This window comes from Rhopalosiphum padi, chromosome 1 (genome assembly GCF_020882245.1).
Source record: "Rhopalosiphum padi isolate XX-2018 chromosome 1, ASM2088224v1, whole genome shotgun sequence".
Classification (NCBI taxonomy): Eukaryota; Metazoa; Arthropoda; class Insecta; order Hemiptera; family Aphididae; genus Rhopalosiphum; species Rhopalosiphum padi.
The window spans coordinates 71,193,790-71,209,779 of record NC_083597.1 but is presented as its reverse complement, the minus strand read 5'-3'; the positions used below and the strand labels follow the sequence as shown (position 1 = coordinate 71,209,779).

At 25.5% G+C, this 15,990-nt stretch overlaps 3 protein-coding genes across 6 annotated transcripts; 1 reads left to right on the top strand and 2 right to left on the bottom strand.

Annotated features, from left to right (window-relative positions):
- Positions 1-62: 62 nt before the first annotated feature.
- Positions 63-3,055, top strand: LOC132918531 (DNA repair protein complementing XP-A cells homolog). 4 transcript variants are annotated; one of them, XM_060979798.1, is made up of 7 exons: positions 63-157; positions 545-724; positions 836-953; positions 1,850-1,980; positions 2,364-2,535; positions 2,591-2,708; positions 2,772-3,055. In XM_060979798.1, the coding sequence occupies exons 2-7, from the start codon at positions 615-617 to the stop codon at positions 2,924-2,926; spliced, it is 804 nt and encodes a 267-aa protein (XP_060835781.1). In that variant the 5' UTR covers positions 63-157; positions 545-614; the 3' UTR covers positions 2,927-3,055. The 4 variants fall into 4 exon arrangements, with proteins under 4 accessions (XP_060835781.1, XP_060835779.1, XP_060835780.1 ...); XM_060979796.1 differs by having other exon boundaries at positions 67-334; XM_060979797.1 differs by lacking the exon at positions 63-157 and adding an exon at positions 341-481.
- Positions 3,056-3,935: 880 nt separating this feature from the next.
- On the bottom strand, positions 3,936-10,846 carry LOC132918530 (mitochondrial carrier homolog 1-like). The gene is made up of 8 exons (XM_060979795.1): positions 10,691-10,846; positions 10,500-10,624; positions 7,713-7,797; positions 6,687-6,849; positions 6,207-6,338; positions 5,927-6,116; positions 4,328-4,395; positions 3,936-4,262 (listed from the first exon to the last, which is right to left on the bottom strand). The coding sequence occupies exons 2-8, from the start codon at positions 10,620-10,622 to the stop codon at positions 4,109-4,111; spliced, it is 915 nt and encodes a 304-aa protein (XP_060835778.1). The 5' UTR covers positions 10,623-10,624; positions 10,691-10,846; the 3' UTR covers positions 3,936-4,108.
- A 1,566-nt stretch (positions 10,847-12,412) lies between these two features.
- Positions 12,413-15,679, bottom strand: LOC132917999 (tRNA modification GTPase GTPBP3, mitochondrial). Its single transcript, XM_060979038.1, has 9 exons — positions 15,575-15,679; positions 15,354-15,486; positions 14,353-14,529; positions 14,179-14,298; positions 13,868-14,037; positions 13,694-13,804; positions 13,519-13,624; positions 13,001-13,451; positions 12,413-12,937 (listed from the first exon to the last, which is right to left on the bottom strand). Exons 2-9 carry the CDS (start codon positions 15,436-15,438, stop codon positions 12,700-12,702), a joined length of 1,458 nt encoding a protein of 485 aa, XP_060835021.1. The 5' UTR covers positions 15,439-15,486; positions 15,575-15,679; the 3' UTR covers positions 12,413-12,699.
- Between the last annotated feature and the right edge of the window lie 311 nt (positions 15,680-15,990).

The window sequence follows — 15,990 nt, the reverse complement described above, 5'->3', positions numbered from 1 at the left end:
TCTAGTTAGCCCAGTAAGTTATTTCAACCCACTGACTGGTCCTACTGATAACGACAAACAATTGAATTTTCTATGATTAGAAGTTAGATTAGCATTATGTTCAAGAGTCAACTTACAACTGTCAAGACGCTAGTACAATGTACATTAATACTTAATAGTCAGTACTCAGTAGTTACAAATTAGTTATTACTTATTAGTATTCTTGTCTATGGTAGTAATTACTACAAACTTAATACTAGATACCTATAGAAGCACAGAATTATAGAGTATAGGGTGTAATTATTATATATAGATACATATTATTAAAGTCCTTACTTTTTTCATTATTTGTAAGGTATTTTCATTTTTATTGTATTGGTATTTCAAAAATAATATAAATATAACTTTTAATGAGATATTGTAAAAATTGTAAATTAACATAATATGTTTTATGCAATCGCAAATCTCAATCATTAATAAATAATAATCAAAAATGTTTTAAGTAGGTATTATACTTTTAATTATTTATATTTTTTAATATTACCAGTGTTATTGTTTTTATTAGCTCAAACGGTTGATTGGCAGTTATCATTGTACACAAATTATAATATTTCATAGTGGAATTCTCATTTAAAATGGAACTTACAGAAGATCAGAGAAAACGTATAGAAGAAAATAGAAAAAAAGCATTGTTAATAAGACAAGAAAAATCGAAAGCTAGATCAACTGTACAACCTTATCAAAAGTATTAGATTTATTTAAAAAAATAAGAGTAATAAAATATATACTTAAGCAATAATATGTATTAATAGTTGTTACATACACCATATTTTAAAAACTAACATTTTTGTTAAAGACCCATATTATCAAAGAAAGATAAAAGTCATCAAATCACAGTTGCTGGTCAATTATATGTAGACACTGAAGCTGGGTTTTTGCTTAACGAGGATGATCTATCAGATAAGAATAAGCCGGTATGATAAACGATGGTTCTTAAATGAATAATTTGTTAGATCATAACTTGAAATTTATCGACATTTTTAACCATTTAAAATAATTTTACTAAAAAAGTATCATTACAAAATAACTAAATCTAATAAGTAAATGTACCTGTATATTATACTTATTTACATAATTACCTAATTCTTATGTTTTAATATATAATACATATTGAGTCATTGTACATGTTTACAACCTAATTATAGAATTAAGGTAGATAATGCTTATATTTGATAAGTCTTTTAGAATTTTTTTAGTTTTTGACCTACTGGGACTACCATGATTGATTAATTTTATAAGTAACTGAGATAAAAATATAATCATTCTAGTTATCTCTTAAAAAATATTGCTGAAGACTACTATAGCGCCTGATGAATGAAAATCACACCACTGTCTGAAACATATTATCTATAATAATCTAACTATTAGTCATTCAAAAAATGGTGTAAATCCTTTAAATGAAGCTAATATATAAACAATTTAATGTTATAGTCAATATTAAAAATCAAGACATTAATAAAAAAAATTACCTATCTAGTTGATTGTTGGTACTGCTCAATAAAAAAATTTAATAACTGCTCCATACATCTTTTGGAAGATTTAAAATAAATTTGTTTTGAAATTTAACAATATATATTTTATTATTCAGTATGACATTTTTAATAATTTGGTTAGTTCAATTTCAAACATGAATTATTTATTTTTTACCTTAATGAATTCTATTTTTTCTCAATAAGTCACATACTAAACCTGAAAATTCCCAGTAAGTCATATGGTGAAAAAGTGCATATATTTTAGTAGTTATTATTTAGATAAACATGAATACATTCTTATTAATTAATATTTATATGGTTTATTTAATTTAATTTAGATAATACTAGCATCAACACCAAATCCAATATTATCAAAAACTGAACAGCCTTTATGTCTTGAATGTAATCATGAATTTGGTATTTCTTACTTGATGACAAATTTTGATCATCCTGTCTGTGATAGATGCAAGTATGTAATAATAAAATATAAATTTAGGTTTTTAATTAATATAATAGATTAAAGTTTAGTGCAATGGTTTTCAATCAGTTGCATCTTTGAAGTGTGTCACATCTCGCATGTTTAATATATATATAATGTTTTACATAGTATATATGAATTGGTATGCTGTAAACATTTTGTGGAAAATTGTTAAAATGGTTGAAAACTATTGGTTTAGTGAAACTCTTAAATAATAATCCCTGAAAATGACACACAAAAATAAAAAAATGTATAGGATCCATTATATTAGAAGCTCTATTATAAAATTTAAAAGTTAATTACATTTTATAGTTTTAGTAAATTTCCAATTTATCTGTAATATAAAATATGAATTATAATTTTGTTTTAAACAGGGATAAGTTCGGAAAAGAAAAATATGATTTAATTACCAAGACTGAAGCTAAAAAAGAATACTTATTAAAAGATTGTGACATTGATTTGCGCTCACCTCCGCTTAGGTTTATTCTGGGCAAAAATCCACACAATTCAAGATGGGGTGAAATGAAATTATATCTTTTACTTCAAGTGGGTAGAAATAATGTTGGTATAGTAACATGTGAATAATATGTCATGCTTATAGGTAGAAAAAAGAGCATTAGAAGTTTGGGGTTCTGAAGAAGAAGTGGAACGACAAATTGAACTAAGACAAGAAAAGCAAAAGGCCTCAAAGTTAAAAACATTCAAAAAAAAAGTCAAAGGTATGGCAGTATGAATGTATCATAATTTTTTGATACATCCTACTAAAATTATTTATTTTTCAGAATTAAGAATGTCAACTAGGAGTAGTTTGTATACTAAAGTCACAAAAGCTTCTCATCAACATGAATATGATACAGAGATATACAATGAAGAAGAAGATAATTATGAACGCACTTGTACTTCTTGTGGATTTCATGAAATTTTTGAAAAAATGTAAATAAAATTGTACTATTTATACGGTACAAATTCTAGTTAACGTCATTATTTTTGTAAATATGTACATTTTATTATAGTATGTGTTTTAAATTTTGGCTTTCCAATATAAAAAAATATGATTTTTGATTTTTTTCATTGTAAATTAATTTAAACTATACATGTGTATAATATATTATACAAAATATGAGCAGTATTTTCATACTAATATTTAAGTATTGGATTTTATTTATTTTATTGGATGAGATATTACGTCTTAATTTGCTGAAAAAAATAATCATTTTTAAATTAGTAAATATTTACATTCATTGTATTATTTAATATACAATTACTAAAACAATAGTAAAAATGTGAAAGAAGATATATTATGGCGTTAAATTGGTACATTCCAAATTTAATGTACCTTATTTTTAAAAAAAATTAAATTTTCATTATAATAATTTTCAAGTTTTTTACTTTAAAAAAGGACTTTTCTGTTATGCCGACTACTGGCCGATGCTATGACTACCACTGGTTTAACTTCATTATCTAGACCAGTGTTTGCCAACTTCTTTTACTCGTAGAACCTTTGCAGGAGCTTGAATCTTTTGTGGAACCACCATATAATTGGAGCTATTCTATGTTAGAATCATAATTCAAATCAAAAATATTATTAATTAATTTATATTTTTCAAATTTCTCACAAAACCCTTGGCACCATCTAACGGAACCCTTAGGTTTCATGAAACACCAATTGGGAAACAGATTTTGATTTGAGTGTTGCTTGATAAAGAATCACCTTGTAAAGGTTTAATTTCTGTAACCAATAGCAATTCTGTATATTAAAAAAATAATCAATTTTTGGTGAGACAAAAAAAAAACCAAGTATGAAGTTAGCTGTATAAGAGTTGATAATAACTATGAACACTCCTAATCTCAAGCAATATATTTAAAAAATTTGGTACCAATTAGTTTTTAATTCCATTAAGTCTTTTTTTAAGCTACATACATCTTGAAATATAATTAAAAACAGCTTTAAATGTTAAAATTATTATAATAATAGTAATAATAAAAAATGCAATTTAAAATATGTTGATACAATACTATTTATGTTTCCAGTTCTAATAAAAATATTTACTAAAAAATTAACTTATTTTTATTTTGTACATATAAATAACAATCAACATAGAATGACTAGGCACCTAAATTAGAGCAATTTTAGAAGTTTTGAATTTGTTAGTGGAACACGTCTGAACCAAGTTGATGATCCACGGTTCAACTGATCAGTTCTGTACAGGTATTTCATACATTCCAACCAATTTCCGAATACAGGCATATCAGGAGGCATGCCAGCAGCTAACCTGTTAAATAAAATATTTCCATAATTTTATATTAAAAAAAAAACAACAACAAATTATCCACATACCCACAGTTGTTGATTGCTGTACAAGCAGTTACAACATTAAATGAATAAGTAGCAGCATTAGCTAAATACTGAAATAAAAGTAAATATAATGTTTTAATTAAAATTAATTTATTGTCAACACATACAAATATTAAGTAAATGTTATTATTTAAAACCAAAATTTCAAATTCATAGTTTAGTTTTTACCGTATTCATATCTAGGTTCAGAACAGAAAAATGAATTCATTGAATATATAGTTAATTTTTTATTGTTTTTTTCCATTATTTTTAATGCAGTAACATTTTAAACCTACAACTGAGGATGGTTACTGATAGAAATTTGATTGAATGAGGATATAGATTGTCTATATTGGAAAGTATAATTTTGTTATTTATAGTTCCATTAATAGAATTTTACATTATAGTAACTAACATCTATCTCACTTTGAATTTTTCTTTGATGATAGTTATAAGTTAAAAAAATTGTTGTTTGTTCACTAATTTTATATTTAAACTTAATGTTAACCCTAACCAATGATATATGTATTTACTGTACTCTTTGCCCAAGCCACGGATATAGATCCGTGGCCCAAGCAGGCATTTCTGTAAATAAATAAATCAATAAATAAAATAATAATAATAAAAAAAAAAATTAACTGAGAAACTGAAGTATTCTACAGTGATTATTTTCTATAGTAATTTAGAATTTCAAATTTAGACAAAATTATATTTTTAAACAATAAAGAAAGATTTTAATTAATTAATTAAATTGTATATAAATGGAGACTGACAAACATTCTACACTTAGAATTATTGTTTATAGGTAATAAATATTTAACTCAAATTTAAAACATACATTTATTTAAGTGATCATTACTCAATGAAGAGCTATGCTAAAAAATTTAATTCTAGTTAAGTATAAAATCTAGTTTCTTTTCTATTTAATTTTTGAAAATGTATGCATCTTAATTATACTTTTGGTATGGTTCTTTAACATGCAACTACACTATATCATTCTCAATTACATTATTTACTGTAAAAATATTGATATTAAGTTTATCAATTTCACAATATAAAATGATACTTTATTACAATTTGTCATTTAGTATTTCCCTTCTAACCAATGCTTGACTTGACATGGGAGCGCAATTATTCTTCTTCTAAAATAAATAAATATGCATACCCCTTCTAATTCCTTCTTATCCTACTTGATAACATTTTTAAATATTTAGGTACACACACTTGTTTACACTTTTATATCTATAGTCATAACTAGTCCTTTAAGTTAGTGGGAGGGGGGGGAGGGCTAAATTCCTAAAAACATTTTATAATAAATTTCCTTAAATTTGATTATTACTTATTGTTTCTATTGGTGTTTACAATTGATTTGAATGATTATTTGTTTATATGAAACATTACATTTTGTTATATTGTAGGAAAAAATAAAGTTAATACTAATAATATGTTTATATGCAGATACATTTACCCAAAAATTCTGAGGGGGCTGAAGCCCACCCAAGCCCCTCTAGTCACATCTATGTTAATAACCCCGTTTTAATGTTTACCAATTTAAACACTGACTAACTAAAATTAAAATTAAAACATAAATATTAATTTTACCGAAGCAGCAAAATCAGCAATATTCAAAGTCATAGGTGAAGGATCGAATAAATAACGTGAAAATGCTTGTTTTGCTACATTAACAAGAATTACAGTTCCCAAACCAGCAAATAGACGTGGAATGATACCAGCAAATAATCCTTTAACTCCTTCTTCACGGTTTATAAGTAAAATCGATTGTAACACTAAGCTGAAATGAAAAAAAACACATTTATTTCATTAATATACTTAATAAGAAGGAAGAATAAAAAAAAAATAATATATTTTTATATTAACTAACGTGTAACGATGTTCATAACCAACAAATTGGGCCATCATTCTCATAGAAACAATGTGTAAGGGATGACTCAAAATGATACTTGTTGCTGTACATATCATTTCTTTAGATGTTTTAATTGCACATTTTTTCCATCTATGTTGAGTTGATTTAATAAATATTATAAACATAATATTTATAATGAATTATAAATGTACATACAAATAAATAACAAATTAATAGATTAATTATATTCAAAGATAAAATTATGATAAATGCAGCCAAGATTTAAGTGCATAATATTAGAGATAAAATTTATTATTTTATCATCAAAAAGAAGTATAATAACAAATTAATAGATTAATTATACTCGAAGATAAGATTATGATAAATGCAGCCAAGATTTAAGTGCATAATATTAGAGATAAAATTTATTATTTTATCATCAAAAAGAAGTATTCAAATTTATTTATAATTGATACTAAAAATAATAATTTTACTTACACTTCTAAATCTGAATCTTTATTATTTATATTTTGATTTTTGTCAATTTGAATATAATCAGACATTAGGTATGATGAAAAATGTTCAATACAAATTCCCATGATCTTAGGACCTAATCCAATATACATTCCTTTAAATCCATCTACTGAATAAATGTATTTAGCTGAAAATGATAATTGTTTTAAAAAAATGATGAAATAGAATGATTTTTTTCATTAAGTTCAAATAATACAGGTTAGTGGATAAAACTCAAACATTATAATGTTTAAATAACTAAAAGTCTAAAACATAAATGTAGGTATCTGTTCAGTATGTAAACTACATATTATCTAATAATATAATATACCATCTGCATGAGAATGAGAAATTAAAAGATCAATAGTTGTGTTATTGCTAGTGGAAAATATTTAGAAAAAAAAATTCAGTTGAAAAAATAATTTATATAATATAATATGATACTAATATTAATTTACTTATTAATTTACTCTTAGTTATTTATTTAATTGCAATATATTTCAAACAAACTGTTTCAATAAAAATGATTATTTATCACACTTAAACAAATTGCATTTCTTTTATGGGTATATATAACTGAGAAAAGTATAAAATTAACCATCATCATATGAACATTAACTGTTGTTCAATGGGAAATTATATATCTATGTATATAATAAATTATAATTACAAGACTTAAATTTCAACTCATCTTATAAGTTGTTTTCAGAGATTATAAAGTAGGTTAATAATATTATTACAAACTTACAACTAGAATTTTAATGAACCTTTTTTCCTCACATTTGAGGGCCCTACAGGAGGGAGTTCTGATATATATCATACTGAAATCAGGGAATTTTAGCTATAGTATCTAAGGATATGGTTATAATTTTAAGTAATATATTGAACAAAAACTTAATTTTGTATTGATTAAAGTATAAGGATTATAATTGAGTTGATAAACTAAAGTTATATTTCCTATTTTATTATAATGGGCAATTATATAAATATTTAAATGTATAAATTTATTACCATAAATTACTAAATTAGGAAGGAACAATCGTTCTTCACCAAAAATACTTCTGTGACGATATGGTGCCATTGGTTCATGACCAATCTGTAAAAATAATAATAATAAATACGTTTAAAAAGTTAAATAACAACTAATATATTAACTAAATAAATTAATTCTAAAATTAAAATTGGATTAAGAAATTAAAAATAATAACATTTATAAGAATTCAAAATTTTGTTAAAATATATGCTAAAGAAAATAATTTTATATATTTCAAAAAATATTATGACTTTTATAAAATAATAGTTAGGTTTAATTATTTTTATATTCTAGATCAGTAGTGCCCAACCTGCGGCCCAGAATCTAGATGGACGAGATTTAATATTAAATAGGTGGACAAGATACGAGCATAATATAGACAGTGTATTATGTTAAATTTTCCTATTATAATTTCTCGTACTTAAATTTTTACTTATGCAATGTGTGACAAAAAATACAATCAATACCTGGCGCGGTTTCAAGAGGGAGCAAATTCTAGGATGTTTTTGGTAGCCGATAAAATACAATATGCACATGGTATTTGCCTCCCCAACACCTATCAATAAATATATTCTGGATCCGTGCCTAATCAATACTCATAATACATGAAAATCTAATTGATACAGAATTTTGCATTCAATTACGATTCTAACCAGAACTTATGTACCAATATCTGAAATGATGACAAGTTTCAAGCACATGTGAAAGCAATTATTAAATAGAACACAGCATTTTTTTATCACTATTGAATTACTTTGAAGATTCTTGGCTTGGGAAGTTGGAAAGATGGTACAGTTTAACATTTCTTTTGGATATGTAAAATTGTTGACACAATAGATTTTCCAAAGATTAATAATTCTATTGCAGGTGATTATAATGTATTTAAAATATATTAAGTATCTTTAATAGGTTTTTTGTAAATTTTATAGGTTGAAATCAAGATTTTAATCATTTACATGGATTGTGTTGCTACCGAAACACTGAAAATGTACATAAAAAAGGGTTCAAACAAAAACTAACTAATAAATGAAATGAAAGAAATGAAAGTAGAACAATATATACCTCTGACAATACCTAAAAGAAAAATATATATAAAAATATAGCTTTAACAATTTTAGAAATACAAAAAACAATATAACAAAAGAAATATTGTAAAACACTTGAAAGGCAGAGTCTATCATGTATAACTAAAACCCATCTATAAATAATATTTTAATTTTAATTTTTAAATTTGGATGACTGATGCTTATAATACATATCATTGTAAAACTATATACGTATTATAATAATAATTTTTAAATAATATTCTTTAGCTATTCTACATTCGCTATTACAGTAGAACCTCTAATCCGTCACCTTTGGGAATGGGGGTATGGTCGGAACGTGAAAAAGGTCGGATTATCAGAATATACAAAACCCTAATAAGGGAAATATTAAACTAGCAATTAATTTTATATATCTACTATAAATTGGAAAATCTAAATGTATTTTTAAATTATTCATATCGATAATACTATGGTCGCATCAACTGGAGTGGTGGACCAGCCGAGGGGTTCTACTGTATGTAATTTAGCAATTTTGGTTTCATAGGTATGACAATGAGTTGTAATTACAACTATTATCATCTACATCAATGTGTATTATTATTGAATTGAAATTTTACAAATAGGAAGTCATAAAAATATTGTTTAATTTATTTATATAAAATGCCCGGCATTATTTTTTTATAATGATGGTATATGTAGAAAAATAATAATTAAATAAACAATTATTACAACATAAACAATAACAGTATCTTATAACTTAGAGGTTATATAAAAATAATAATTTATTTTAGTGAAAATAGAAAACGCTACTCATCTGAGCCGTGCCGTTATTAGGCGTCCGAAGTAAAATTAAAAATATTCACGCCTCTCTATTAACTAATCAAATTTTTTGTCACCCCCTACAAATTTACGCCTGAGGCACTGGCACCGCTCAGGTATCTATCATCAATTATCATGGATTTTATATTTTCATATTTTTAAATTCATAAATCTTAAAAATGTATTCCGTTTCATAAACAAAATTTAGTTTTAAAAAATACATTTCTATTAAAGTGAGTTAGGCCATAATTTCATAGATTTTATCATTATTCCAATAAGCATTTACAACTTTAACAAGCCAATTTTGATTTATTTACACTTTACATAATAGTTCTCTTGATTTGATATGACAGCAATTTTTCCAATATTTTTAAGGATACTTATATCCTTTATAAAGGAAAATTCTTTATATCCATATAAATAGCAATTGATCCAAACATTTTTGTATCTTCATTTCTTATCTTCACAACACCCACAATTTAACTACTAGTTTAGTTTTGCAACTAGATATTTTTTGAAAAATAGTCTCTTTAATCACAGCACATTCAAAAATAACTATTAAAATTTAAATACTGTTTTTTTTCAAAAGCAATCTAAATATAAAATTATAATTTAATGGCACACGTTTCTAATAAATATGTGTTAAAAAACTACACTTAGATAGTTAGATATATATATTGATTTGAAGAAATTATTAGGGTGTTATGTGACATTAGGGATATATTATAGGTACCAACTAGATCTATACAATGTACATAAAAAATTTTTACTTCATACAACTAGTGAATGTTAAGCAATAGAATTAGTGTATATTTTACAATTAATTATTAATGGTTTATTAAAAAATTTAAGTGTTAATAATTACACAACCACAAAAATGAATATTTTATTATAACTTACCTGAACCAAAAATCTAGCATAATCTAGGGGATGAGTTATAGTTTTCATAACGCATTTTCCGATTAAATTGTGTTTGGGAGCATCACCATTTTCTTCGATCCGATTTTCAGTGTCCGAATCCATTACTTAATAAAAAATGTTAAAATAATAAAATATTACCTATTGAAAAATCATGTATCACTTAAACTCACCGGTTATTGGGATATCCAATGATATAATTCAATATATTTAATAATAATATATTATAGTTTAATCGCTGAAAAATGAATGGACATAATAGCCAAAAATACAAATTCAATAGAAAAAGAAATTTTTTTATCAATTATCATTATCATGTGTTATCATAGACTGACGTCCGGTCGACCGTAAAGTCGATAACAAGTCGAAACAAACCATGAATCATGAATTCATCGTGCATGAAGGCTAGAGATGAAGATTAGAGATTTATAATCACGGATATTTATCAATATATTTATTAAAATATATATAATACATTAAAAAAGATATTATATTAAAATATATATATTTTATTTTATTTTAAATAAGTTTATTAATCACGGTTCTTTTTATCCGTGTAGAGTTCTTCATGAGTCAAACTATCATACCCACAGAATATATAATATGTATAAATATACCAGACAAAAAAAACTGGTTTATATTAATATATCATGGAAGAAAAATACTATATCAGTTCGACTTGGAATAAGCAACAAGTAACATTATCATTGGCCGCCGAATTTAATTATTATATATTTTTATTTAAATGTTTATTTTTCGTTTAATATTATATTAAATATTACAATTACTTGCACCCCAAAGTCAGCACCAATCCAATAACATTAAGTAATAAAAAAATTCCCATTATTAACTCGCTTTATCCCCCCCCCTGTAACGCAATGTCCAAAAACAATTGCAGCGTGCCAGCGTCGCTTATTCTATAAGTCATGTCTATTGGGCGGTGGGATAGTACTTAATCTTCTTGTGATATAGTTTATTCATATTTTTCTCACACGTCACGAAGTAGGTATCACTATCGATTCCCACAAGCCTTTATGAAATCATCCAAGCCATTTATCATTTGATTACTTTTTCCCAGTAATGGACAATTCTGGCGGTTACCCCACAACCCCCCAGTGAAAATCTGCAAATATACATCAAAAAATACAAATACTTTGTGAACATTTTATTATTTTTTATTTTCAGTTCTCTAAACTAAATAGCACTCATAATTTAAATAATAAATAGCAATATTAATAATATTATAGTGTATCTAAATTCTAGGTATTTAATTATAAATAGGTATTAAGTACTTATGCATCATGGGTCGTTCTTACAATATCCCTGAAAATGCTGGTTAATTGGATAACAATATTTTGGAAAGCCAGACAATGAGTTTTTACTTTTTTCCATTATTCCTAATATAATGTTCATTATATAGTTTAGTAATAACAAACAATTCAAAATTTTTTAATAACCTTTAAATTTTCAAAATTTTAATTTTTTTAAAAAAACTTTGTTTGCCCTCCAAAATATTGTCATTTTAAATTTCATAATAGGTATATTTACTTTAGAACAAAAATTGAGCGAGACCAATTGAAATTGGAGCAAGACTAACGGTTTTAATTTAGCTCCCAACAAATCAAAATGTATAGTTTGTATAATTTTTATTTTAATCAAAAAACTAAAAAAGTATTAAAACCAGAAATAATACTAGACAATATAATTATACCCATAGTCAAGGATATCAAAATTCTAGGGATGATCTTCAACAAAAATGAGAACTGGAACAAACACATTTCTACATTGAAATCAAATACTTCCAAAATCACTAACATCATATAATTGTTAGCGAACAACAAATGGGGGACACAATCCAAAATCCTACATAATGTATACAAAGCAATTAATAGATCTTAGTCACAAAATTTATATTATATTTCAATTTAGTATTTTTGCAACTTTGCAAGGACAATAATGAGAAGATCGAGTTGCAATAATTGTATCAATAGATTATAGGATTGCTCTACCTTATACTTTATAACAAGGTTATTAATTACTAACTATTATTTTTGTATCAAAAAGTACAATTTTATGTAAATAATAATAAAAAACATATATTAATACACATTTAAGAGAAATAGTACTAAATTAAAACTATAATACAAGAGGTACATTGATACATTAATCAATTATGATCACATTATTTACCAATACAAAATTTGGAAAATATTACATTGAGCACTTCTTCAGTTGACACATGTCCTGTAATTTTCCCTACATGTAATGTTGCTTTACGTAAATGCTGTGCAGCAACGTCAATGTTTTCATCAGACTTTGAAATATCAAGATACATCTGAACACTATTCAATGCTTTTAAGAGACAATATCTGTGTCTTGCTTGAGTACAACGAGGATGTTCAAAATTGGGATTTCCGCATCTTAGCAAAATTAAAATAATAAACTATAATGAAACGTATATAATTAAATCACTAAGTACTTACAATTGTTGTAAACGACTTTTAAATGTTCTCATCATATCTGATAAACCGTCATTAACTTTGCATGAACCAAAACACACGGTCCAATTAGAATTTTGTGATAATTTTTTAAGTCGAACCACTTGGTCATCTGACACAGTGTCAATTTTATTCACATATACTAAACAATTATCATACTGCACTTTCAAATTTTTTACATAATTTTGAAGCCACAAATCTATGTTATCTACATCTAAGAGATATTGAACATCAGCCATTAGAATTACCATATCAGCACTTTGGGCCTGAACTTTAGATTTCTTTATTCCCAAGTCTTCAATCAAATTTACGGTTTGGGAACGAATTCCTGCAGTGTCAATCAAAAGTACAGAGTAACCAGACACATCTAAGGGCACCTGAATTGGATCTCTAGTTGTACCAGGTAAATCTGTTACGATAGCTGCTTCCCTGCTACCTATATGAATACACTTTTTTTTATCATATAAGATAATTTAATTAGCAAATATAGTAAATATACATACATAAAGAATTCAAAAGACTACTCTTTCCTGTATTTGGTGCTCCGATTATTGCCACTTTGACTCCATCACGTAAAAGTTCACCCGATCTGTTGTCCATTAAGTGCATCTATAAATTTAATATGTAAAATTATTTGTACAGTTGGCTTATTAATTTATTACAATTTTTGAAATTTACTTCAATTTCTTTAGCAAGTTTTTCTAGATTTTCTTTAACATTTTCCAATACCAAGTCTTCAATATTATCGGTTTCACTGAAATCTATATAAGCTTCGACATAAGCTAAATTCTAAAATTGTAGAAACTTTGATAAATTACAATAATGCTAAAAACATACGTATAAATAACATGCTTCTAAAATATGTTGTCTCCAAGAACTATAAAGTTGTCTCAAGGCACCTTCTAATTGCATCAGTGCTTGCTTTCTTTGAAACTCAGTGTCAGCTTCTATAAGATCGGCTAAACCTTCTACTTCAGTTAAATCCATCTTGTTATTATAAAAAGAACGTTTGGTGAATTCTCCTATAAATAATAATAAAATATAATTAAAAACTATGTGATATAAAATACATAAATGAGATAAAATAACTTTCATTGAAAAGAAGTATTTTACAATTTTATTTCATTTACTAGTAAATGCAAACGTTGTCATTACTATCTTACCAGGTTCAGCCGGTCGAAAATTTGGTAGTTTTGATAAACCATGTAGAATTGAAGTGACAACAGCCCTACCACCATGTACTTGAAATTCACAGCAATCTTCGCCTGTGAAACTTCTAGGGCCTAAAACATCACAAATTTAAATAGGTAAAATTATTGAAATAATGTTTCCATTACCTGGAAACCAAAGTAATAATCCGTTGTCTAATTGTTCTTTAGTAGTTGGGTCAATAATTTTGTTCAAACAAGCTTTTCTAGATTTTGGTAAATATTTTAAATGGGTCATGTTTAATATAGCGTCAGATGCACAAGGACCAGATACTCTGATAACAGCTACACCACATTTTCCAAGACCTAAAACCAATCATAAATTTTAGATATAAATTTATTGAACATATTTTACAAATAAGTACATTAAATTTAAAATTTAACTGAAACTTTATGCAAGCGCAAAATAAATATTCTCATTTCACAACTGTTAATTATAGGAAGGCAAAAATGTAAGAAATCTTCTGACCTAGTAAAATTATCCATGGACCAAAAATAATATATTTTGAATTGTATAAAATAGTCCTCTTTAAAATCTTAAAAATTAAATACAATAAAACTTTCTTAATTCGAACTTTGCTTAATCTGGACAGCAGTAAGTGTGCCTTAATATGTAATTATATTTTTCTTTCTAATATCATTATAAATAAAAATAAAACAAAATATGTAAGTAATAACTATTAGTTATATGTATGTACTTTATAGCGATTTTTAAAGTCTAACACTGTATTGAATTATAATATATTGTGTAATATTATACTTAATATATGATACAATTTTCTTAAATTTATAATTTACGATTTTTGGTTATTTTATTTGATCCGGACTTTCTTTAATTCAGACAATCTAGAGCCTCAATTAGGCCGGATTATTGAGGTTTTACTGTAAAGTAAAATCATTGATTAAATACACAATTGTATATTATATTGTAATCAATAGTAAAATGTTAATTTATGTTTAATATTTTAACATTTTGAATAATAAAAAAATACCTAAATAAATATTTTGTACAAGGTAGGTACAAATGTACAATGATATCTTCATGATATCCATTCAACAAAAAATAAACAATTAAATATATATGTAATAAATTAAAAATTAAAATAGATAAACAACTGTAGGATATTTACCTGAAGAGAGTGCATAGATTGTTGACTTCAGTCTTCTATGTGTTACACCAACATTAACTCCTAGCCGATAGAAGTTCCCATTCATCGTGATGGCTGCAAAATCAAAAAATGATCATAGGTAGTCCAATTCCATCTACGGTACAAATGAAAAATTTAAGAATTTTATTATTTAACATAACCATGTATTATTAATCAATAAACATTTTAAACTAATTTTATACATTTTTCCATATTCAATTTTTTATGAATAATGATTTACTGATTTTTTTATTTTATGTTAATGCCGTATTGCCATTTGCCGTTAATGGTTTTATAATTTTATATATATGATACCGTAGAGCCGGTGTATTATCACAAAATAGCTGATTATATTTCTATAATCCAGACCACGGTCTTAGAAGATATCTTCTAAGACCGTGATCCAGACAATAACAGCAGCGCCATCTACCGTCGTGAATAAACAGGACACCTAAACATAACCTTTTCATAATTTATTACACTAGGTATTTAAAAAAGGATTGACTGTTGCACTTATATATTTATCTTATTGGTTTCACAAAACTTTTTAACAATATTTTATAATTTGATCTCGTGTCCCGACTGACAATGATCAATGTTGCCATTAACCGTGTTATAT

What these genes read in the sequence shown, in the direction of transcription:
- LOC132918531 (XM_060979798.1), top strand. Translation starts at nt 615, where the DNA reads ATGGAACTTACAGAAGATCAGAGAAAACGTATAGAAGAAAATAGAAAA. An exon ending in CCTGTCTGTGATAGATGCAA is followed by an intron (nt 1,981 to 2,363) that starts GTATGTAATAAT and finishes TGTTTTAAACAG; the next exon opens with GGATAAGTTCGGAAAAGAAA. An exon ending in ATTCAAAAAAAAAGTCAAAG is followed by an intron (nt 2,709 to 2,771) that starts GTATGGCAGTAT and finishes TTTATTTTTCAG; the next exon opens with AATTAAGAATGTCAACTAGG.
- LOC132918530 (XM_060979795.1), bottom strand. Translation starts at nt 10,622, where the DNA reads ATGGATTCGGACACTGAAAATCGGATCGAAGAAAATGGTGATGCTCCC. An exon ending in AAAGATTCAGATTTAGAAGT is followed by an intron (nt 6,339 to 6,686) that starts GTAAGTAAAATT and finishes AACTCAACATAG; the next exon opens with ATGGAAAAAATGTGCAATTA. An exon ending in TTGCTGATTTTGCTGCTTCG is followed by an intron (nt 4,396 to 5,926) that starts GTAAAATTAATA and finishes CTTTTATTTCAG; the next exon opens with TATTTAGCTAATGCTGCTAC.
- LOC132917999 (XM_060979038.1), bottom strand. Translation starts at nt 15,438, where the DNA reads ATGAATGGGAACTTCTATCGGCTAGGAGTTAATGTTGGTGTAACACAT. An exon ending in GGAGACAACATATTTTAGAA is followed by an intron (nt 13,805 to 13,867) that starts GCATGTTATTTA and finishes CTACAATTTTAG; the next exon opens with AATTTAGCTTATGTCGAAGC. An exon ending in AAAAGTCGTTTACAACAATT is followed by an intron (nt 12,938 to 13,000) that starts GTAAGTACTTAG and finishes AATTTTGCTAAG; the next exon opens with ATGCGGAAATCCCAATTTTG.